Source organism: Aedes albopictus, chromosome 2, assembly GCF_035046485.1.
Source record: "Aedes albopictus strain Foshan chromosome 2, AalbF5, whole genome shotgun sequence".
Taxonomy (NCBI): domain Eukaryota; kingdom Metazoa; phylum Arthropoda; class Insecta; order Diptera; family Culicidae; genus Aedes; species Aedes albopictus.
The window spans coordinates 37,881,217-37,907,274 of NC_085137.1; the positions used below are offsets into that span (position 1 = coordinate 37,881,217).

At 40.5% G+C, this 26,058-nt stretch overlaps 1 protein-coding gene across 8 annotated transcripts in view; it reads right to left on the minus strand.

Annotated features, from left to right (window-relative positions):
• Nucleotides 1-8,322: 8,322 nt before the first annotated feature.
• LOC109410817 (disintegrin and metalloproteinase domain-containing protein 10) overlaps nucleotides 8,323-26,058 on the minus strand; it is a 301,283-nt gene continuing 283,547 nt past the window's right edge. For 5 of the 8 annotated variants that reach the window (XM_062849478.1, XM_062849474.1, XM_062849477.1 and 2 more), the window contains 3 exons: nucleotides 25,732-26,013; nucleotides 20,367-20,634; nucleotides 8,323-12,062 (listed from right to left, as the gene is read on the minus strand). In XM_062849478.1, the coding sequence (XP_062705462.1) occupies nucleotides 11,938-12,062; nucleotides 20,367-20,634; nucleotides 25,732-26,013 (675 nt within the window). In that variant the 3' untranslated portion in view covers nucleotides 8,323-11,937. Of the gene's footprint in view, nucleotides 12,063-19,860; nucleotides 20,175-20,366; nucleotides 20,635-25,731; nucleotides 26,014-26,058 lie in introns of all 8 variants that reach the window. The other 3 variants (XR_009997373.1, XR_009997371.1, XM_062849479.1) reach the window with 3 other exon arrangements.

Genomic DNA, 26,058 nt, shown 5'->3' on the forward strand with positions numbered 1-26,058 from the left:
CAAGTCCTCCTAAAAAGCATGGTGGTGCAAGACATCATGCTCCACTCAAAGAAGCTTTGTTCTAGCTAGGTTCACCAAGTCCTCCTAAAATGCATGGTGATGCAAGACATCACCAAGTCCTCTGAAGCTATTTGGTGACGCACAATAAATCTACTTTTAAAATAGATCAGTTTTTATTTGTAGTTTTTCCTCCTACTGAACAGTTCACCAAGCCCTCTGATGTCGTTTGGTGACGCGCAATACATCTACTTTTAAAAAAGATCAGTTTTTTTTGTAACTTTTCCTCCTATTGAACAGATCTTACCGTGTAGAAAGGTCCCAAGTCCTCTGAAGCCGTTTGGTGATGCGTAATAAATACATCTACTTTTTAAAATAGATTAGTTTTTTGTAGCTATTCCTCCAACTGAACAGATCTTGCCGTGAAGAAGGTTTACGAAGTTCTCTGAAGTCGTTTGGTGACTCACAATACATCTCATATTAATCAGAACTTGTAGTGAAGGTTAAGGTCCTCTGAAGTTGTAGTTAGGTGATGCACTCCAGTAATTCTTTGAGATATTTATTTATTTATTTCATTATACCGTGGGGTGCCCTAATTTCGTGCGGGTCCAAATTTCGCTGATTGATAAGATTTAGAGATTATAATCATAGAACTAATTGTGCAATCGTCCAAATTTCACATTAGCTATGCTATCTAAAGTAAAATATGGACAATTCAACAATTAGTTTTCTAATTATGGTCTCTAACACCCTCATTCTTTTTTCGATCGAATCCACTTTCGAACGTAAATCGTTCGCATTCCCGTTTACGCCAGCAAAATCAAATGCGATACGGATTCGAACGAATCAAATACGTTCGAAAGTCGATACTTCCGTACCGTAACAAGAATGAGGGTGTAAATCTTATCAATGAGCCATTTCACGAGACGTTTCGGATCAGCTGATCGCTCATTTCATGAATGAAAATTTGACAAAAGGTTGTACCCAAGCCCGTGAGTGTTAATATCAATATCAACACTGTTGTCGTTTCGTAAAATAGACTATTAGCGAAATTTGGAACCGCACGAAATTAGGGCACCCCGCGGTATACAATTTGCGCTCGGGAGATCCACCAAGTTGCCACCCCCCTCTCCCTTCCTGGGTGGCGAGGACGCAAAAGTTTAAAAATTACACTGGCGATTCATGAGATATTCCTTGGCCCAAAATGGGAATGCAAACTTTTGAGTAAAATAACAAAGCAATTTCATTTGTCAACTGTAAATCTAATACGTTAAAGATTTTATTTATAAAATTTAGATGAATCATGCTTGTCTTTGAATGTCTCGTTTTTTTTCCATAACCGTGACGTAAACATTTCGGCCGGGTGGCTTCACTACGTCTTGGATGTTGAAGTAGGCCGGAACTTATCTGATGTGTTGGGTCTTGCGCGAGCACTCAAAGGCAGTGTTGTGCTGGACAGGCCAACGATGCCGGAAAACCGCAGGCGAAAAAAGGTTGTTCTGCAGCCTGGATGTAGGTACTTGGGTCAATGAGTCTAGTGAAGGATTCTTCACCACACCATTTATACCTTGATTTATACTGAGGATCTAGGACTCCAGCGGAAAACATAAAACGATAGTGGAGATGATTCGGGGTTTTCTGTCGCTGAGCTCTCGTCCACCACGTCCGGCAGAATTGTACTGGCAGCATCATTTTCTCACCAAGAACCTCCTCGCCCACAGACCGTCGCAGGACTTCCGTCCGATCAGGCTTCGAACCAGCTGGCCAGATGTCTTTGTAGGTGACCGAACTAGATATCACTCCGAGTTGGCCGACCGCAGATTGGCTGGGATCGAAGCTGGCTTTACGGTGGACACTTTTCCGTAGGATTTGGTCGGAAAGCCCAACACGCCTTGTACTGATCAAACACCTAAAAACAAAAATAATTTTAAACAATTCAAATAGTGTACCTGTTAGATATTCTCACCAAACAGCGTTTCCTCCTAGTCAAATCACCGCCAGCGCCAGTCGTTCTTACGGAGAACCATCAGTTGCGCTCCCAACCGGTTCGTTTGTGCCGTCACCTACTCCACGAATGCCGCAACGTTATCCGGATCGAAAATATTCCCAAAAAGTGAACAATAAACAACAAATTATAAATAAATTACAATCATCATTCGTAGAATGGATCAGTTTTCCGGAGGTTAGGTTTAGGCTAGCAAAAAACAGAACTGTAAACAAACAAGTTGTTGACAAGTCGCTTGACAGTTCACTCATTTCGCCCGTTCAAGGGGTTAATCAACGCAAGCAATTACAGAAAACAAGAGGGGCTTGCGAAAGTGTGAAAAAGAAAGTGGTACCGAAAAAAACGATTACTGCTCCGTCTGTATCTTCGTCGGTGCCGCCACGGTTAAAATTTTCTTCAACCGGCAACCCGCCACGGTTGAAAAAAATTGTTCTGATAAATACCGATTGTACCACGCGCATTCACACTTCTCCACTAAAACATCATACAAGCACACTCTCTTAATGATCTGTTCAAAAATTATCCATTAACTCCTGCATTTACAAAACACTGTGTCATCAATTCCGTGCAAATAATTGCACTTCCTCTTTTAATTTCACCTGCCGAATTGTTGCACCGTTTCTCTCATCATCACAACACCAACCAACCTGCCAGCGATCCATCTGAAAACAAACACGTTCAAGGGAGCAAAAAAACATTCACCGTATACGAGGCCTTCCATCCCATCCTCGTCGCCAATTGTAGGGTCCACTTCCGGAAGGAACTCTCGCAACGGCAAACTCCAGCTCTCCAGTTCAGTAGGTTTCTCCGGTCGTTCGGATTCACCAGACTTCCCACAGGTTCGCTGTCCGTCGTCCGCCGACGCTCCACTTTTATCGCAACTGTCACTCTACACGCTCATTCGTAACTGCTCAATTCGCACCATCTACACACTCAATGTAAACATAGAGAGTGCATGCCAGTACAAACCCTACAGCAATCCTGGCGGATTTTAGAAAGTGTCTTTGGATCTAATGGTATTACGGCGGGAATTTCCGAAAAAAAAAATCCTTGGAGTAATTCTTGAAGATTTTTTCGGAGGAATTCCCGGATAGAATTCATGCAGAAACTTATCAAGTGGACTCCCTGGATGAATCCCAGGAGAAATTTCTGCAGGAGTCCTCAAAGGTATTTCTTCTGCAATCCTAGCTGGAATTTCTAGAAAATCTCTTCAGGCATCCTTAGAGAAATGTTTGAATAAACCCTTCACAAAGGTCTGATGGGATTCCTGTGATTCTTCTAAGGAGATTTCCCCGCAAATGCATATCGTTCAAATTAAAAATGGTTCAAACATCATTGTGCTAGTGGAACGGGGTGAAACGGAACGCAGAATCGAAACGAAACATCAAATAAAGTTGCCAGCAGTGTGTTTTTTCTTCGCCCTCAGGGTTGCTAGAAGTTCAAACTAAAAATAAACCCCGTTGGTTTGCATGAGGTGTCCTTCAAATCAACGGGTGTAGACGGTAACAGAGAACTGTCATGACTCATGATGAAGAATCCCATCATTGATACGGCATATTTAATTTGTATTGTTGATGAATATTTTTTTTTTTTTCATTAGTCAATATTGTCCATATGGACATTTGACAGACCCCCACCCCCTTTCCGTGGACAAGCGTGGATTTTTCTCAGACCCCCTCCCCCCTCTAATTTGTCCACGAGGTATATGGACGGCTCCTTGCGTAATTTGATGCTGTTTGAGAAAAACTTTGAAAAACAGTGTTGTTGTTTTCTCCATTTCTTGCATTTCAAACAACATAGTTATCCAAAGTTTTGCTCAAACAACAACAAATTATGCAAGGAATAAGGCGCAGTATCATAACGTCCGAGGCCCTAATGACCCAGGACAATATAGTATAGTGCATTTTTTCGTGGAATAACATCCAAACATGCTCATGCGACAAGGAAAGAAGGCACATAGGACAGTTTGACGCATCTATGTTTTGGGACACAAAAAAAACGCGCCATAATAACCGAAACATTTTGGCTCCGAACGTTATGATCCAGCCTCAAGGAATAACATATTTACGTTTTAGCACCATTTCATTACAGAAACGAAGAGTAACTCTTAACTGTTAACCTTTTCACCATACGAAAATTCAGCTGATTTCTACAAATCTAGTACTACACCGAACGTGTCCTTACAAACATGTAGGTAGGTCTTGTTAAATAATAAACAGACTTATTTTGCCTCAAGCCAAGCCCTCAAATCCCGATAAAACGTAAAAGCAATATAAGTAAAAAAAAGTTTATTGGAGATGCGGGGCATCGATCCCCGTACCTCTCACATGCTAAGCGAGCGCTCTACCATCTGAGCTACATCCCCATGTAGGAATGAAGGTGAAAAATGATACATAAAAGCATAACTACGAAACACAATCTTCCATATCTGGTACGTACGAATGAAACTGCCTACCAGTCAAGTCGATAGTCCATCAAATGAACAGACGGACATGCGAATGAATAGGGTGAATAATGAACAAGTGATGAGAAGGGATGTCTACTTTTTCTTGCTTCATATTTCGTATGCTAAATTTCAAGTTAGTTCGAATTCACGGTGAATATCATTTGGCATGTTTCAAAGATAGTCCGTGATATTTACCTTAAATATTCGAAAAATGGCGGTTTTTCCGTGACTTTTTTGCAGAACTGGTCTAGCCGCTCAAGTTTTTCATACCATATTCTCAGGATAGGTGGTTGAATTTAGATATGACGAAATGAAATTTTCAGCACTGAACGCTATTACTTTGTGCATAGAGTTAACCAATCAAGCTCAAAATTGTACCAATTTTGCTAACTAGTTAAGAAACTAGCAGTTAACATTGGAGATTTTTTATGTGTTTAATAGAAAGTTAATGCCGCACAAACAGTAACATAAAGAGATACCTACAAACCTACGTGTAATTTTATGAGGTAGAACAGAGACTATCATGAAAAAAGAATCACACCGATAGAGTAAAGAGTAACAATAGTAAAACTTGTCCTACCTCAAATATCTTAACTCCAGAATAGTACGGATGACCTGGATTACCAAGTGAATGTTTCAAAGTTATTATAACTGCCGTCCATGGCTGAGTAGCAGAAATTTTATTCAGTAAGCTTTCGCTACAATAAAAATGTGCTAATATTATAGATATTGTGATCTTCAAAATACAATGATATCCACACTTAATTTTGAATACCCTGTTCGGAAATTTTTTTTGACGGAAATAAAACAGCTGAATACAGCAAAAAAGGGTTGTTTACCGTTCTGCACATGATTTTGACAGTTTATATAATGAGCTTCAGTAAAATCGATTATCGAACCTACCGAAAAAGTTCTGCTGTTCTATTTTCGCCAAAAAAGTACCGAACAGGTAGGTAATGCAGGATTGAGTGTATATAGACCAGCGGACACCCACATAATAACACATAAAAATACTCGTATTATTGTGAGGAACGCTGATAGAGTGAAGAAAAAAAAAGTAGAGCCCGTAGACCTTGAATGTCCTGATTCCAAATTAGTTTAAATAGCCTAGAATATCCCATGAAAGTATCAAAAGCATTATAGTTGTGCACTGAAGCTCTATCAGTACCTGCAAATTTCAAAATTATTGTATGGACGAAAGTCTACGAGGGGGGTCTTAGATGGTCAAATTTTTCGTTTATGAACAATCATACAATTTTGAAAAGCAGTTCCGCACAAATTTAAAAATACAAAAAATATGACAAAAATATTAACGCGCACTGAAACGGCAAAAATTAGCAATAGCTAATATCTCACAAAAATATTGATGAAAAATTGTTTAAGTATTTTATGATAGAGAGATGTTCCTTCTTTTCATCATCTGCACGAAAAACTATTGAACAATTTCTATAGAATTTCGAGTAATTCAATAAAAACCTGATTTTTTATTGCTTCGCCCATACAAAGTGTTAGGCGAATTTGATCAAGTTTATTGCTAATTTCTTATTTTTAATTGTGCGATAATATAGCTGCCCAAAAAATATCACTCAAGCAAGCTGTCCGTTTTATAAATTGAACAGTCCTTAACTAGTGGATTATATCACCTACCAAAGGTGGCTCCAAGATCCACACCTTATCCTACCCTACTAACATATACTCCTTCCCGAGACAACTGTGGAGATGCTGTGGATTCCACGGTTTCTAGTAACAACGTTTGTCGTGACCGTAAGGACGTGGCCGGCGCCGTTATTGACTTTAAAATAATGAACTCTCGAATTGTGCACACATTGAGAGTCTGTAGCTAGTCCCAAGCACCATTTATGGATCTCTCTCTCTCTCTCTCTCTTCTTGGCGTAACGTCCTCTTTGGGACAAAGCCTGCATCTCAGCTTAGTGTTCTATGAGCACTTCCACAGTTATTAACTGAGAGCTTCCTCTGCCAATGACCATTTTGCATGCGTATATCGTGTGGCAGGCACGAAGATACTCTATGCCCAAGGAAGTCAAGGAAATTTCCTTTACGAAAAGATCCTGGACCGACCGGGAATCGAACCCGTCACCCTCAGCATGGTCATGCTGAATACCCGTGCGTTTACCGCCTCGGCTATATGGGCCTATTATGGATCTCTGTGCAACTTCGATTATTCTGGTCAATCACGGAGTAGCAACTACGATATGTACGGTTATCTTTGCTTTGCAAATTTACGAAACTGTCATTTGAAATTATTTCACTGTCATGCAGATGGTGAATAGAGTGCAGTGATAAATTTTTATTACCAATGGACGGGTTTTTTTTTTTTTATTACCGAGCTTTTGGGTTTTCGCAAAATGGTGAAGGTTTGTTTCCGCTCAAAGCATGGTACAGTATGTAGATATTGTAAGCCAAACATCAAAGTGTTTTGGAGGCCATTTGTAGATTCTATGAACTACAGCTAGCGCAATATCGAGTTACTCATAATGTTGCGAGGTTTAACGGACACCAACGTTAATGAATTTGTCGGATAGAGTATCTAAACAGAAATGATGGTGGATCTTTCATTTTTTCATTTATTTAGTTAACATCAAATTCATGATAATACTGAATCAACAATTTGCCGCCATAATACTCGATTTGCAGCTGCAGCTCTCCAACGTCGGTCACGCCCAACACTCGCCAGATCACGCTGGTGGATCTTGTAGATCTTAAAACAATCAATTCTAGAGTAGTTTGGATGACCTATGACACCCTTTTCATGTACCAAGAAGTTTCTTGCGGTGCTTTCAGGTTTTATTGAGTACTATAAACTGCAGCCATATGGGTTCTTATATGCCATATGCCACCAGGGTGCGAGGCCGCCATTTTCACGAATCTAACATCTTCTATGTAAACATTTGTGTATCCACAAAGGATTCCATTGTGAATACACGTTAGATGTTGGCTCCTGTGAGATGCATTAGGTGGAATTAGGATTGCCACATACGTTCCATATGTAGTTTCTTAAGCTAAAGTTTGTTTAGGAGTGATTTGTTCCACTCTTATACAGCAAAAATGTTTGTTGGGATTCGTCGTGTATAAATTTTGGTTTAGTGTATTTATTGGGTTTGTGACACAAACTTTGGAGTAAGGTACACTGAGGCACGTTGAAACGGGTGGGGTAAGATGAAACAGCGGGTTAACATGATGTTTTCTAATTATGATAAACAAATTGATTGTTATAACACATAGTTTTTGATTCAAACAATCTTTTAACAAAGGATAAATTTCCAAATTGTATTGAAATCTATTTCGAAACTTCATGTTTTATCTTGTCCCACCTGTTTCAACTTGCCCCAGTGTACCTTACTTTGGAGGCTTTAGAATAGTTCTGGAATGAAAGCTTCAACAGATTATAATGAGTAGTGATACATTGCTTGTCGAGGACAACTATTAACGATTAGCAATACGATGAATTAATTTCGGCAACCAACAAAAGGGGAAGGGTACAAAGGGGGAAGTACCATGTATTTTCAGCACAACTATTCTCAATGTCTACCTATTTTAACCCTTCAGCGCGCGGGCTGTTGTAAAAAGTACAACACTACCAAAAAACCTCGCTTTTCGTATACAGCGCGAGCGCGGTGCAGTTTCGGTTGCTTGATGGCACGCGTCCTGGAAGGTTAAAAAAATCCATGGTAATATGTTTAAAAACAATAAAGATATTTCATTTCTATAAAAAAAATCGTCCCGGGTGTTTACGTGTTAAACTGCAATTCGCACTTCTGATTTGATCAAAAATCGCCTTTAATGTCCAAAAATCGTTCTACAATTTTCTAAGGATTTCTTTCGTCCTACTTCCGTAATCTCGCCATGCGCCTCATTGATAATCCTCAATTTTCTTTGCTTTTATTTAGGTTTTTCTTTTCATCCTTCTCAGCGCCTGCCTTCGCCATCATCGTCTGCATTTAGATATATGGCTCTATTTACAAACATTTACAATTTGTGTGTATTTTTCTGTTTTTTTTTTGTTCTCGTCATTTCTCTTCTGCATGTTTGTGTTTACAGCATGGTACGGTCCAGAGTACTTGTCCAGTTTCTTCCCGCGCTAATATGCCTCTACCATAATGCTTTTTCGCTCTCATCCACACGATCACTCTGACTCCACTAAATCCCGTTCTGCATGCTCTCTGTCGAGTACATCTTTTGCTTCATGTTACTGGTTTTCTGTAGGAGACTTCTTGTTCACACGGAGAGTTTTCCTGTTCGCTTCTAAATTTATACAATATGTATGTTTCTAATATGAATGTATATAATAAAAATTAAAAAATAGTTCATCATATATATTGTTTTTTTTCTGTTTCACTTCTCCCGTTTATCTGCTCGAGTCAAGTTTTCCATTTGCGGTTGAATGCTGCTGGCGTACATCTTCATCTATGTACGTGTGTATGTTTATGTGCTTTGTTGCTGTAGGTTTTGGGTTTATTTTCCTTCGCTTCCATTCCGCATGCTGATTATTATCTTCTTTTTTTTTGCATTTCTGTATATGTCTGTACATTTGTTGAATGTTTCGTTCCGCAGAAATTTCTTTAAATGCCTCTTCTTCGCCTATCGTCGAGATCCAAACGAATGTTTTCGTAGAATGATAGAAACGCTACAAATTTGCTCTTAGCTAATCGATGGAAATAGGAAATGAATTGTATGGTATGGTAGTAAGTTAATTCCTATCAGACCTAACCTAGAAGCTCTGGCACCATTACTATGAAGGATTTTCAAAAACAAAAGTATTAGATGCGTATTTTCCTGCAGAAGACTTTGGTGAACTATTTGTAGAAAGCCTGGAAACAAACATGTTGTAGTACAAGGTGTAGTATATGCCAAGTGAATTCGACTGATGTAGTCTTAGTTCACGACAGTAGACACCAGCGTTAGCTCGATCATCGAGATGAAAACCATCAGCAGGACTGAAATTTGCTCAATCGCTGCGCATTTTCGCAAGACGCAATTCTTTATTACACCAACGAACTTAACCTCAAAAAGACTGACAAGTCCAGGTCATTTTGACAGATGTAACATGAGCATGAAAAAGACGGCAACACGATCGATAAAGTAGAATATTTGATCCGTTTTTTTTGTGCATGTGTGTGGTCTGACCTCAGAAGTGTCAAACATTTTCAAGGCTAGCTTTGTTGGTGTAATGAAGAATGAGCAGATTGGTTGACATGTTGGTTCACATGAAAAGGCATGTTAGCCATATGAACATCACGAATGTGATGATCAACAATGCATTTCAATTAATGATTTTATTATATATTCCGACAGATAATTTCTTTCAAGAAATTTCTCTTTAAAAGGGAGAAAACATATAAATTATTCAAATATTTTAAAAATCTTCTGAATTTCATAGGTTTTTAGAAATGTTTTAACCTGTTTAACACACCTCAATGTTTTTAAAGAAAGTCAAATGTCTTTTTTAAGACTCTTTATAAATTACATTACTGAAGCCGTGAAAGCATCACGACCTGACTCCCCTACATAGCCATAGATCCACGAGCGAAATTCCTATGTACGCATATGTTACTGCGACAAAAACGTGTATTATTGTATGGCAAACAAAGCCTAAAGCATACGAATTAGGTCTGACGGGAAGAACTTACTACTTCTCTTTTTCAGGAACTAAACACAGCTGGGACTGGGATAAATTTATTATAGCTACATAAAATTTCTACAAATTCCTCTCCCTTTTGGCCTAAAATATGCACCATTGAAAAATGGAAAACTCCTAAGAACTAACTATAGTTTTGTGATGCACTGCATTGAGTGACGTCTTTCGCAATCATGAAATCATATGTTGCAAATGTTGACCATCGTAACGCCAATGTTACGCTTACAAAGTATAACACTTACTGAGTGGAGAAACTTCGGGGACTTGAGCATTTGGCCTTTTTTTTATGAGAATCCTATTTTCACTTGAGTGGGTATCCATCATCGTTTCAAAATCATTACAAATTGCAGGCAGTTTCGCAGATGTTTTTGAACGGGTTAAAAAAGAGGAAATGTGCTGTTCAGTCTCCCTAGAGCGATAAAATAATATCCGTCCGCTACTAAACCAAATCCGTTGATAATACTTATGACGTTTATTTGTCTTCACAGTTTTCGCACTCAGTTCCTTCAAGATGAATTGCTTCTCCACATTCCACATGTTTTGTTCAGATTTGCTGTTTTTGTTTTAGAAAAATATATATCACATATAGCATTTTTATCGTCTTCTTTCTCGGTCAATAGTATCTTTCCATGCAACACGGTCTCAAAACCTAACTGGTTCGCTACTTTTGTGGGGATTGGCTCCCGTTACGCTGTCCTAAATTGTGTTTGTGTTTGAGTGTCTTCAAAATTTTAACGCACCTAATTAAGTAGTAAAGAGAAAATCGTTGGCAGTCGAAGAGTTTGTTCGACGACAAAAACACACGGAGGGAAACTCGCGACCACGCTTGTCAAAATCCGACGCAAAACCAACCGTTTGCCGATTTCTACACCATATTTCGCCTAAACTATGCCGCTACGATCAACAGAAGACAAAGGTAAAAACTTAATAAACCTTCTTATATTTCCATCTGCATAGTCACTTCTCCATTCTTGCTAAATTTTACCTCATTTGTAATCTATAATAGTTTATTTGTTTTGCTTTTAACACATTTTTGTTTGTTTTGTTCACTATTTTTCTGGACCCGGAGGATAGTACAATTTTTTTTAGTAACTGTCTTCTACTTCTCGTCATTCGACCGACACGCGGCGCTAATCTAGTTTTGATACGTTTGCCTTTTCACTCGTTTCTCCACCCCTACTCGCACCATTCTCTATCTTGCTAAACTCAACTCTGAACATATGCTCATCCTTCAAACCAAAAGACCAAGAATCAACGATTATCAATCCACCAGATTTACTCTAATACAATACCACAAAGATTTCTTTTGTTTTAGCAAATTTTGATTAAAAACTAACTTCTCTCACTTTTCTTTGTTCTTCTTTGTAATAATCCACTTAATAATACTCATTCGTTCAACAGATCTCTTTCAAACTTATCTCTTTCTCTCTCGCGCGTCTTCGGCAATCCTACGTTTTACATTTGTCTTATCTTTTCCTCTATTTGTTTCTGTTTAGATAATGAGAAAAAACGTCTATTTGATTCTCGGTTTCCTAGTTTTTTTTGTGTGTACAAGTTATGAGTTTTCCCCGTTCATTTCTCTTGCTTGCTTGTATCAATGAGTTTTTGTTCTGCATTTCTTTTTGGTTCACCTTAGAAAAATAAAAATATCTTATAAATATTGTTATTGTTGTAGTAGTAGACATTCTCAAAGAACCCACTGCTGCTGTTGTTACCGTTACCGTTGCTGGTATGGCTGTTGTTGCTGTTATTGTTGTTCAGGCTGTCCGTCGTGCCAGTGTTGCCATTGCTGCTGCTGCTGGTGGTGGTAGTGGTGGTAAAACGTCCATCTTGTCAGACCTTATTGTTGGATTGGTGGCGCCGGGGCAGCTCGCCGTACGTGCTCCGATCCGGATAGGCTTCGGCGTACAGCTCGGCACTGTTCATCCTGCTATAATTCTGTATTAGCGGCGCGGTTGCTGCGGGTTGGGATGAGTTGAAGTGTTTTAGTTAGGGGATATACTTGTTGCAGGCATGGTTAGCATACATTCTTGTTAGCGTGTATTAAAATCACCAATAAAACCAAAAATAAAGATTAAAATTCAATCGCGTTAATGAGTGTTAGTGAAGGCGTGTGTTGAATTTGATTAATTATAAAGCTGTCAAAATAATTGTCATTGAATTACACAACTAGGCATTGGCATCCCAAACAACAATATGATGGCTAATTATAATTAGTGTTAAGAAGGGTGACTTATATGAAAAACATAAAATTTGCCAAGAAAGTCTTACCTCCTGAATCAGCTGTTCTGGACTCTCAGAAGCTCACAATTTGAGCGAAATCGATTAAGTCTAATAGGGCGCTCAACAAGCTTGAAGGTTGTATGGGAAAACTTGATCAAATGCAGGTGTATATTATGTTTTACACATTGTGGTCTTCGACAAAGTTATATGGCATATAGTCACCTACAAGAATACTAAAGTATTTATCAATTGAACGCTTGCAGCGCCAACTAGCGGTTCAAATCGAAAAAAAAAGATTTCTGCATTATTTAGCCAAGTTTTTCCGATACAAACTTTAAGCACGAAGAGCCCCCTTTTAGATTTTATCGATTTCGCCGTTTTGGACGTAGCTTCTTGCAATCTAAAAAAAACTAATTAAGAAGTAAGACTTGGGATTTTTCGAATTTTATTTTTTTCATATGGCCATCCTAATGAAAGGTTCGTATAGTCACATCTGTGAAGGCGCGGGTTTTCAGCATGACCGGTGACGTGTTCGATTCCGGATAGGTCCAAGATCTTTTCTTAAAGGCAAGTTCCTTAAATTCTTTGAACATAGTATATCTTCGTGGATGCCACACGAAATACATACATATACAAAATGGAATGGAAGTGCTCATAGAACACTCATGCTCAAGCTGAGAAGCAGGCTTTGTCCCAGTAGGGACGTTATGAGAAGAAAAATCCGTGTATGTATTTTGTATTAAACTGCCGAACAAAGTAACATACCTGCACCCTAGCCTGCACCAATCTTTTATTTTATGTACAATCAAAAACCTTTTAAAACCAGCTGAGTTAAAAAAAAATGTCAGTCAGTCTATTCAACTAAAACGTTGTAGTCCCTAAGCCATCTAACATGCATCCGTTGAGCCAAAAAAGTTAGTAGTTATAAGAAAAACAGAATACGAAATCACCGCGAGGATCAACGATTTATGGAAACACCAACATTTAGAACAGATATAAAGCATCCGCTCGATAACTGACTGCTTTTCAACTGGGCGATCGATAGCTGGGCCAAAGTCCAAAAAGCAGTCGTCGTCTGTCAAAAATAAACGAAATATAACCTCACATTTTGCAAATTGATAAACAGCCCTAATAGAAAAATATGATACAACGTACTTAACACGCGCGTTGATTGTTTATCCACAACATTAAATATCGCGGATGGTACATCCACTTTCCTCTTTCCACTTTTTTTTTAAGAAGTTCGACGACGCGACGCGATGAGTGTGTTCAAAAACTTATTCTGAACACTTGAGTCTGTGATCAGCAGACTTATATTGATGCAAGTCACCGAAGACTACAATACGTTTGAGGTCAAGCAGGAGCTCGCGGTACTCGCGATGCTAACTGCTACAGCGACGGAACCGGTGAAGGAGAAACTGCTAAAGTTTACCCAAACGGAGGCCTTCTCCTTCGCAGGTAATCCGAGTAAGGTGGCTGATGCGAATGCTCGTGACAAGCGTGTCAAGCAGAAGCGGGCGAGGCAGCCGTCAGGCGAGGAGCTGTCCGGCGGCGCCCGCAAAGCCAGGCGTATCATTACCCCGAAGGTCGGGAACAATGCCGGAAAGTCGGACCCCAGCCAGGGTTCCCGGAAATCTGGGAAGGGTGGGCCTGAAAAAGCTGCCCGTCCCGGAACGATGGGAACAAGGGGTTCCAACCGTTGGTGGCCCCCCAGCAGCCGCAGAGTAGGGCACACCAAGGGGAGGACCCTTCTTAGACTAAGATTGAGCGGAAGAAGAGGAAGACGAATCCGCCGGTAGAAGTGCAGGACGCCAAGCCAAGGCGCAGGCAGGTACGTGTCAAGCGCGAGAAAGGCGACGCGCTCGTCATCAAGACGGAACAGTCCAAGTACTCGGACGTCTTGAAGGCGATGAGAAGCGACGCCAATCATGAGGGTCAGGGAGCCGACGTACGCAGTATAAGACGTACTCGTACGGGAGAAAAGATCCTGGAGCTGAAGCGCCTAGAAGTCGCCGCCTACAAGATGCTGGCAGAAGAGGTCCTTGGTGAGGAAGTAGAGATGAGGGCTCTCACAAATGAGGCGACTCTGAAGGTCAAAGACATAGACGAGATCACCGAAGTGGAAGAGCTCGTCACGGCACTGCGGCAACAGTGCGATGTGCAGGTTGCCGCCGCAGCCGTTAGGCTGCGAAAGGGGCCAGCAGGGACGCAGATAGCTTTAGTTCAGCTGCCTGTGGCGGACGTTAAAAAGTCTGTTAAAGTAGGGTGAATAAAGATGGGCTGGTGCAAATGTCACCTGACATTCCACGAGCCACCAGAGGTTTGTTTTAGGTGTCTGGAACCAGAACACAAGTCATGGGATTGCAGAGGCCCTGACAGGCGCAAACTGTGTAGGCGATGCGGCGTCGAAGGTCATACATAAGGCCCAAAGCTCCACCCATCTGTATGATCTGAACCGGGAAATCCGTGAACAACAGAATTCCGACGGGTGGTCCAAGGTGCCTGGCCTTCAAGAAAGCCACAGTGATCAAATCACAGTGCAGGTAACGCAGCTGAACCTGAACCACTGTGACGCGGCTTAGCCACTGCTTTGTCAGGTGGTTTCTGAATGGGAGACGGATATCGCCATCATAGCGGACCCATACCGAGTACCCGCCGGCAACGGCAACTGGGTCGCGGATGGGTCCAGAAAAATGGCGGCGATATGGACGACGGGTAAATACCCAGTCCAGCAGTTGGTGTCTACTACCTATGAGGGCTTCGTGGTCGCCAAAGTAAACGGGGTCTTCTTCTATAGCTGTCATGCGCCTCCGCGGTGGCCGATCGACCAGTTCACGCAATGCTGGACCGCATAACGACCGTGATAACAGGGTGAAGCCCGTTGGTAATAGCGGGTGACTTTAATGCCTGGGCCTTGGGAAGCCGTTTTACGAACTAGCGGGGTTAGATCCTGCTAGAGGCACTGGCCATCTTAGAGTCGACTTGGCTAATGTCGGTACCAAGAGTACCTATAGTCGAAACGGAGCGGAGTCAATTATTGGCTTGTAGTCCTGGCCTAACAAGTAGTTCGAACTGGAGAGTAGACTACAGCTACACTCACAGCGATCACCTGGCGGTTCGCCGACTACAACAACAGCAGGTAGCGAGTAGAAGAGGATGCGGGTAGGCCAATGCCAAGCCCTCGCAGGTGGAAGACATCATACTTCGACGAAGGGGTATTTAGGGAGGCGCTCCGTCGTGAGCGAAACTAACTTGGTTTTTTAGACGGCGACGAGCTGGTAGCGGTGCTCTTACATGCGTGTGATGCGACCATGCCTAGGCGAGTCCTCCCTAGAAATGGGAGGCCACCGGCTTACTGGTGGACCGACGCGATTGCGGACCTGCGCCGCGCCTGCCTAAGGGCTAGGAGGCGGATGCAGCGAGCACAATCAGAGGAAGAGCGAAATGAACGGCGGGTGGTGTTCGCCGCTGCAAAAGCCGCGCTGAAGACCGAGATAAGAGCAAGCAAAAAGGCCTGCTTTGAGGGTATCTGCCAGTGCCAATGCGAACCCGTGGGGTGACGCCTACAGGATCGTTATGGCCAAGACGAGAGGTGTGATGGCTCCTACAGGGCAATCTCCAGAGATGTTGGGAGGGATCATCGGAGGGCTTTTTCCGCGTCATGATCCTAGTCCTTGGCCTCCTTTTGTATGGCAACCGGGGACTAGGGCTGGCAATGAGGAGAGGGTCACCTACGTGGAACTTATGGGGATAGCAAAGTGCCTTAGCGAAGGTAAGGCCCCAGGTCCGGATGGAGTTCCGAACCTGGCCTTAAAAGTAGCTATTACAGAGGCTCCCGAGATGTTCAGGTCAGCTATGCAGAAATGCCTGGACGAAGGAGTTTTCCCAGAAGCTTGGAAGAGGCAGAGCATGGTTCTATTGCCAAAGGCGGGGAAACCACCCGGAGACCCGTCGGCATATAGACCAATATGCTTGGTAGACACGGCGGGGAAGGTGCTCGAAAAGATGATCCTCAATAGAATGTTGAGGTTCACCGAGGGCGAAAATGGTTTTTCGAGTAACCAGTACGACTTCCGGAAGGGGAGAAAATCGAAATTTGTGTCAGCCTTAATATCAAGAGAGAGAAGCACACTGGTCAGTTCTACATAGTCAATCTGCTTGGGCTAGATCTCATCGACGCATTAAATATTAGGTCGGCTATGATGGACCAGCTCTGCAGCCAGGTTCCCACAATACAGCCTTTTCAGCCATTTTCAGTGATCCACAATGGCTGTGCACGAAGGCGAAGGTCAAATTCACCCTGAAGGAAGGAAAATCCCCAGTGTTGCGGCCGAAGCGGTCAGTAGTATGACCAACATGCAGCAATCGAATTCAGGATTCTAGAGGCACATAAACTATCGACGTTTGCCACTCCAACCGAACACTCGACTCCACCGCAGGCTACACCAGCTCAACCGAGCCTGGTCAATAGGCTGTCCCAAAAAAAAAATAGATGTTCGAAAAGTCAAGGTGCTCAACCCTTAAATGAAAGATATGCATATTTCAAGCATTTTTGTAGAACATTTCATTTTCTAAAAAAAAATCATTTAGAGGTTCCGCTAGGGCGATTTTTGAAAAATGGACTTTTTTAATGAAAAGTCTCAAAAAAAACATTTTTTCAACCTCTGAATTTTTTCAATATTTTTGTATTTTTCTATGGACCTCTAGGCATTCTTGAAGGGGATAAGTTTTTAAAATGTTGTTTTTATATTGACGGCAGAACCGTTTTTGTGCTGATAAAAGGACTATTGTTTGAGAATTTTTCATCTAAATTTGAGAAAAAAATACATACACGATTTTTATTTTCAATTTTGAAAATTTCATCTGATAATAGTACTATGCATGCGTCATTTCTCTAAAAAAAGATTTGAAATATCTTGTCTAGAAGCTGAGATATTAGGATTTTAGTAAATAAACAATATTTCAAATTTTTGCAGATCTTTGTATATTTGGAATATTGTAAGGTCTTTGTGACACTCCAATGTACGTATGTACATTAAAAGAAGGTCAAGCTAGTTTAAACATGGATCTTTTATTCTGGGATGATTGATAGTAGATTCATGAAGAGCTTTTATCTGAATAACTACAACAATGACGGGTATCAACGCATTTATTTTGATATTATGTCTTGGAATTCTCGACTATAACACTCATTTTTAGAAATAGCAAAAACCATTCCATGCAGAGATAACATAATAGTGATTAAATCTATAAAAAAAATAACTAAGTTAAGTCAGGACTGATTTAAAAAAAAACTTAGAAAATAATAGACAATAACAGGCTTTTGAGGAAATACGCGATCTTATGATTGCTAAACGTTCATTTCTTTGATGAATTGAGCAAATATTTTGATACGAAATTGCAATTATGCTGAATTTAGCATATACGAAATTCAAATCGTGTCTGACGACAAGCTTATGCACGATAGGGCAACCAAAATGTATCGAAGTGATCGGACAACGGCAGTCTTTTGATTTGCACGTGTGTTGCTGTTCTATCAGTTTTGCACTTACGTCCACACATGTGATCAGAAATGTTTTGTATTTCTTATACGCAAAATTCTTCGTCGTGTCGGTTTCGTATCAAAATTTGAGTTTAATTCATCAAAGGAAATATAGTTAAACCATCTCGAAGTTGGCGATTTTGTATGACAATTCGGCGTTTGTCCGATTCACTATGCACCCCGGTTGCCGAGTTTCATACCAAATTGTCCATTACATTTCAAGTTCAAGTCATCAGTAGAAATCATGACATAACTATGGTTTTTTTTATTGATTTTAACAATGTTATATAATCTCTGCATGGAATGGTTGTTCCTATTTCAGAAAAAAGGGCGCAGTAGTCGGGAATTCCACGAACAAAATGCGTTGCTACCAGTAACCACGATACCCGTCATATTTGTAGTTATTCAGATAAAAGCTCTTCATGAATCTACTGCCAACCAGTCCAGAATAAAAGATCCATGTTTAAACTAGCTTGACCATACAACAAGAAAAGCTATTTTTTTACTTCTTTTAATATACGTACATTGTAATGTCACAATAACCTAACAATATTCCAAATATACAAAGTTTTGCAAAAATTTGAAATATTGTCCATTTACTGAAATCCTAATATCTCAGCTTCTAGACAAGATATTTTAAATCTTTTTTTAGAGAAATGACGCATACAAATTATTAGCAAAATAGCGAATATTGAGTTCCGGACTAATTCCTGACTAAATTCATCACAGAATTAAAAAAAAACTGTAAAATGATGTGCCAAAAAGTGTCTGATGCATATTTTTGTTCATTTATCGCGAAAATTTATGAAAACATGTTGACGAATCTTCCACGGAAATTGTGAAAGCATTTGGATAATTCCCAGTGATAGTGACGTTTTTATCTATTTTTAATGTTTTTTTTTTGTTTATAATATTGCAAGAGTTTCATGGCCATTTTTCTAAGTTCAAATTTCTATACGGTTGTGTTCTCGAAAGATATTTATGCTGAATCAAGGATGCAATTTGTGATAGCGTTCCTGGCAAAACCCATGGATTTTTTTATGAAATTGTAAATAATTTTTTGAAGGAAAAAATTCTAACTTTACATTTATCTCCCATGAACATTTTGTAGGAAACTCACAGAAAATTCAGTCTTATATTGAATCAAAATCAACAAGGATCGAAACGTGGACTCCTGCTAAAATTTGTTCAATAATTTGTTCCAGAATTTCTGCTAGAAATACAGCTGTTGCGTCCAGCAATGAATTGTAGAAAACATTGACTGTCGTTTTTGGATAAAGTGGATAAATGACAACTTCCCATACAACAGATTAGCACGGCACTCTATCTAATGTGTTATTATTATTCATACAGATGCAACCTTTTTGCCACATTCGAAGAGTTGGTACATGCAAAATAATATCAAAACTTACATTTACCCTCAATGTGATTTGCAGGTTATTCAAAACTATACTAGAGAACTAACTAAAACTAACGTAAAGACGATCGATGTTAGTCATGGAAATGCAAAACATACATCAATAATAAAGAAAAAAAAATATAACACTGAAAGATATGTTCTATCTATGGAAGAAGTTCAGTTGAAGATGTACGCTATCATGGCGAACGGCTCGATACCTATGATTCGGGTTGATTATCGCATGATGCAATCCATAATAGATGGATGGAAATCATAGACGAAACGTTCGGTGATTTTGAAGATGTTCCAAAAAATCGGGGATGAATAAATTATAGTTCAGAAAATGGAGAGGGTCAGAGAATAAGATGCAGTACGGACGGTGGTGGACTAAATATCTAAGGAAATACGAAAGATAATACAAGGTACAGAGTTTACGTCTAATTGTAAGAATTCATGTGTACACGCAAAAATAAAGGTGCAAAAAATAAACTTCATAGGGTGGACGATGGTTAGTAGGGTTGCTAATAATTTATATACAGTCGGGGTTAATTTTGAGTAACAATTTAGAAAATAAAAGGAAAACGATGCTTACTACTTTTAGGTCCGGGGGGTAAAACAACAAAGCATTAACAGCCATGAACGAAATCAAAGCGTCGGTATTACTTTGCTCTTTGTAGAAGCGGTTTTTTTGTCTTTTCGTTCGTTTTGGCAAACAATTCGGTCCAGTGTGTTTCGGGAATTTGTTTGCTGACAAACGTTTACTAAAACCGGTACGTATTCTAGTATGGATGTTTTTTTTTGTGTTGTGTTTGCGTGTATGATTTTGAGGTGAAATGTGGCCTAATCGTTTCTCGCTCTACGATTTGGTTCTATGCTTGCTGGCGTGTCTTTTTTTGTGAACGGCTGCTAAAAATAATATAACAAAATCTATTAATTGGCACGACAAAGAAGCGGTAAAATTCTATTTTGAAAAGAGGAAAAATTGGGGGGATTGGGATAAACTTCTGGGATGGGGAGATAGAGAACAACTTCAACAATGAGAGAATAGCGGAGAAATATAGTAAACAACTTCAAAAAACAACTCTTGGTAGAACACACCTTTCGGTGGATAGTATTGTTGGCCTCTGCCTTCACCATACCCATGCGCTGGCACTCTGGAACTACTACTGTTGGACGGCCGGGAGCCGCCAGAGGAGGACGGGTGCCCACTGCGTCGTTCACCGTGGCCATCACCTCCACCTCCTCCTCCACCTCGGCTTCTACCACCACCCCCGCCGCCGCCGCCGCCACCACCGCCCCCGCTACGGGATCGGTCACTGTGCGGCACAGGAACACTTCGCGGCCCGTGACCACCGTGGTGATGACGCTGGAATAAAATTCAGGGAAAACCAAATTAGGATCATGGTAATTGACGTAAACAAAGGACGTATGAGAGGAGTCAATATATGAAGATCGGAAGTATACAACACAAGTGTAATGCCGGTTAAAGAAATCTGTAACTGCAAAGTTCCCAGCATCCATGGTTGACATTATGAGAATTCGTTCAAGATCTGACAATAGAGATTTTAGCAGAGCGATTCCAAAGTAGATTTTCCATTCTATGCAACTTTCGAAAAGAAACAATGAACAGTTCTAGAATACAAACCAAATCATCAATCATGTGATAACTTGTTAAATTAACAATGTTAATGTACTTCAATGCCAGATGTAACCAAGGATGTAACCCTATAGAAAATCTCTGAAGTAATCCCAGATGAATTACTAAAGAAATACCTGTAGGGATCCATATAGGGATACCTGGAGGGATCCGTAGGGAAATCTCGCAAGCAATTTCTTGAGTAATCAGTGGATGAATACCTAGAAGAATCCGTGGAGGTACCCTTTGAGGAATTCCTATAAAACCAGAGGACATTCTGGAAGGAATCCGGAAAAAATCCGTGAGGAAACTTAGCAAAATTTTTGAAAAACATTTGCTGGAGAAAACTTAGAAAAGATCCCCGGACTCCTAGTTTTCGAAATCACTCAAAGGGGTTTTTCCCTCTTTCCAAATTTATAGTTAAAAATAAATAAATAATAAATAATAAATCCCCGGACTCCGGAAATGAAGAAATCTAAGAGCAATTCACGAAGCAATTCCAGGATGATTCTCTGGAGAAATGCCAGTAGTAATTCCGGAAGGAATTCCTAAATGAATTTCGAAACGAAACCCTGTAGAAATTCCGAAGAACATCCCTGAAGGATTCCTGGAAGAAAATCTCAGGTACAATATCGGAAGCAACATCTAGAAGAATCGATGGTGGAATTCCAAATCCTTAGAGAAATCCCGGGATGAATACTAGGAGAAATATTCGTAGGAGCCATTACGAATCCATTACGAAAAAATACTGAAGTAATTCCGGAAGTAACTTTCAGGAGGAATCCCGGGATTCCCTCCTAGTATACTCACAGGAGGAATATTTGATAATTTCTGAAAAAAAATTTCAGTATTCCGGATGAAGATCCGGGAAGAATCTAGTAATAAACCTGTAGAGGAATCCTGAGAGCAATTCTCATTCAAAATCCAGAAGGAATCCTTTGAGAAATCTTGGGAGAAATCCCTGGACTAATCCCCCTGGAAAAAGACTTTTGGTAAGGATCATGGTAAGGATTCCCCAAAAAAACCTCTGAAGAAATCTGGGAAGATAATCTCAGAAAAAATCTCGAAAACAATATCTGAAGGAATACTTGGCCCGGAGGTAAGCCTTTAGAAGAATCCCGGAATGAATACTAGGGGAAATTTTTGGGAATGATCACTGTAGGAATGCCGGGAGGAATCCATGAAGGAATCTTGGAAAAATTTCTGAAAAAATCGCTAAAATATTTTTGGGAGAAATTTAGAGATTCCTTGCTATTAGACTCTCTGGAGAAATAATTATTTGAAACCTCGAACACAATCCACGAAGAAATTTTGGAAGAAAGTTTCCCGGGACCAATTTCAAGAATCCTCAGAGGAACTCTGGGAGGAAACCCTAGAGGAGTTCCTGGAGAAATTATTAGAAAAATGCCTGGCGGAATTCCTAGAAGAATCCCTAGAGGAATGCGAGGTGAAATTTCTGGAGGAATCCCTGAAGAAATTGCTGGATTAATGCCAGGACAAATTCTTGGAGGAATTATTGAAAAGGGGTTTCTGTTAGAATCCCTGGAGGAATTCCTTGATGAATATTTCCAGTAGGAATTTCTGGACGAATCCCTTGAGGAATCACTGGAGCAATTCCAAAATGAATTCCTGAAATAATCCCAGGAAGAATTCCTGAAGGAATCCTTAGACGAATTCCTGGAAGAATTCCTATAGGAATCCCAGGAAGAATTCCCAAAGATATCCTAGTAGGAGTTACTGAGGAAATCCCTGGAAGAGCTCCTGAAGAAATCGCGAGAGGATGTATTTAAGAAATCGCAGAAGGAATTCTTGGAAAAATCCTAAAAGAATCGTGAACCAGAGAACTTCTAGAGGAATCCCCGTAGCAGTTCTTGAAGGAACCCCAGAAGGAATCCCGGCGCAATCTCAAGAGGAATTCCTAAGGGAATCCCTAAAAAATACCTGGAGAAATTCCTCGATGAATTCCTGAAGGAGTTCCTGATAAAATTTCAGGAGGAATACCTGAAGGAATCTCAAGAAGAGTTCCACGAGGAATCCTTGGGTGAATTTTCAAAATAATTCCTGGAGCTGTTCCTGAAACAATCTCAGGAGGAGTGAATCTCTGGAGGAATTTCTAGAGGAATACCTGGAAGAATTCCCAGGAGGAATCCTGGAAGCAATCCCATGAGTTATTCTTTAGGAAATCCCAGGAGAGATTTCCCGGGAGCAACTTCAAAAATCATCAGAGGAATACCGAAAAAAACAATCTGTGGCGTAGTTCTTGTAAGATTCTCGGAGGAAATTCAGAATTCCAGATGATCTTATGGGAAAAAAAACCTGTAATCGAGCTCTAGAGGAATTGAGAGAGCAATCCCTGGAGAAAATCAGGGACAAATCTAGATAGAAATGGAGAAATGGAGAAACTACGAAAAAAAATCCTGAACGAATCCCGAAAGAAAATTCCAGATAGAAACCTGGGAGGAATCTCTGGATGAATCTCTGCAGGAATTCTGAAGCAAATCCCTGACATATCTTGGGAGGTACACCCATAATCTCAGAACAATTTTGGAAAGCTAGGAATTTCGAGAAGACTCTGAAAGTAATTCCGGAAAAAAAACTTCAAAAATCAGGAGGATCACTACAAGACATCCTGTAAACAACTCCTCTGAAAGAAAACGCGGATAGAACTACAGAAGAAATATCAGCAATAGCTCATGCAGAAATTCCAAAAAGGAAACCCGGCAGAAAATCGGGAAAAATATTGGGAGAAATCCAGAAAAAAAAACTCTGAGAGACATCCTAGGAGCAACACCGGAAGAAATCTTTTAAGTAAGAGAAAATTCAGTAGAATCTTTGAGAGAAATTTCAAAATAAATTCCGCGAAAATCTGTATGAAAACGGGACAAACTCGTGTGGAAATTGCTGGAGAAACTCTAGGACAACATTTCTCAAACTTGTCTCCACCAGCCCCCTCCTCCCAGTCTTTTGGCACATCGCTATTTGTTGCTTAATGAAAGCGTGCCTACAAGGGGTTGAGGGGGTCACAAAATGAAGTTTGGGAAGCTATGCTCTTGGAGAAAGAGCACCGAAATAGTTTGATAAACTACAGGATCAACTTTGAAAGATACCCTGGGGAGAACTTCAGCAGAAAATACGATAAAATTCTGTAACAGCTCTAGTAAATATCCCAGGAATAACTCTTGTAGATATTCTGGAATTAATTCCGAGAAAACCTCCTGGAGAAATCCCAAGGAATCGGTGAAAATCATTAAGAGGAAATATCGATGAAACTCTAGAAAACAAATTCACGAAAACATCTGAGAAATATCCGAAGAGATAGAGCTTGGGAGAAACTCCAGGAAGCCTTCTCTGCTTGAAACGCAGGAAGAACTTGGTGGAAAATACCACGAGTAGCTCTGGAATCCTAGGAGATTCTCAAGGAGGAATGACGGTAGTAACCCAGAAGAATCTTCGAGTGGAAGGAGTTCTGTGAGAAACCCTGAAAAGTATTCCAACAGGAATTGCTAAACTATTTCCAGAAAGAAACTCTGACGGAATTTCTGGAGAAATTCTTGCCGAGGAATTCTGAGAAGGAATTCGAAAGAAGTGAACAATACAAATTCGAAAACTTTTTTATTGTGTTGTAGTAAATCTCTGGACTGAGCAGATACTATTCATACGAACCTCCGGATTCAGCAACCTAGGTTAACCTACACTAATGTCTGATGAAATACCAGAGAAAATTCCGGAATTCATCTCTGAGGAAAAACCCGAGAGGAATCTCTGAAGCAATGCTGACAAGCAATGCCTGACGCCATCCCTGGAGGAATCTCGCGAGGAATCCCAGGAGTAATCCGCGGATGTATCTCTAGAGGCATTTCAGTAATCTCGGAGGAATAATTTCAGTAGACATCCCAGGATTAATCTCTGCAGAAATTCTGAAAAAAAAAAAATCTCAGAAGGAACATGGGAGGAAACATTGGAAGAATTTTGAAAGCAATTCCTGGAGGAATCTCGAGAGGAATCCCGAAAAGAATCCCGAAAGGAATCCCAAGATGAATCGTAGGTGGATTCTAAGGAGAAAACTCCAAGAGGAATCCCGGGAAGCATTCCTGGAGGTATCCTGAAAGAAATCTATGGCACATCTTGGTAGGGATCCCGGCAATAATCTCGAAAAGAATCTCCGGAAGAACTCCGAGAGAAATCCCTGAAGAAATCATGAGAAGAGTTCCGAGACGATTAATGAGTGAACCGCAGGTGGACTGCCGGAGGAATCCAAAGAATAATATTGGTAAGGACCTCCGTAAAAATTAAAAAAAAAAGCCTAAAAGGATTTCCCGAAAGAGAATCTGAGGAGGAAACCTCAATTTCCATCTTGAATAATCCCTAGCATACCATGAATGACTCTTATGGTAATATCTGCCGAAATCCCTGGTACAATGTCAGTGAAAATTAATCTTCGATACCTCTGAAGAGGGGGCAATTCCCCAAGGAAACTCCGTGAGGAATCTAGGCAGGAATCCCTAGAGAAATATCCGCAACAATCTCAGCAGAAATCCCTGGAAGAATTACGGGAAAAATCTCTAAACAAGGGAACTCCCTCTAAACAAGGGAACTTCCTCCAAAAAATCTTGGAAATAACTGTCAGGAAATACTCCAGAATCTCGGTATGACTGAATATTGTGTAAATTTCAAAATATTCATCTTAGAAGTACTGTTCTATAAATACAAATAGGGTATAGGGCAGAAATGTAAGAAAAAAGTCAATAATTGCTAGCAAAAAATAAGAAAAAACAATCATTTTGATAAAAAAAAGCAGAGAGACTAAACTTGCGTTGCGATACTCACCATTCGCCTCAGGGTGTTCATCGGCCGCCGCAGCGTGTCAGTGATCCGTCGGGCCGGCGGTTTCTTCGGGTTGGAACTGGGCGTGTGCACGGCGCAACACTTGATGAACATCCCCATGAAGATCACGAACAGGATGCCGAACAGGCACACCATGTACCAATTCTCCGTCACCCACTGGGCCACCGTTTGCAGGGTTTGCTTGTTGAACAGCAGGTTTTTGAGCCGCACCAGGGGGCCCTCGGCATCGACGGCACGGCATTTTAAAAATACATCACAGTATCCCTGAAAATGTGGAGAATTTCGTTAGTGGAAGGTTCATCCGAAGTG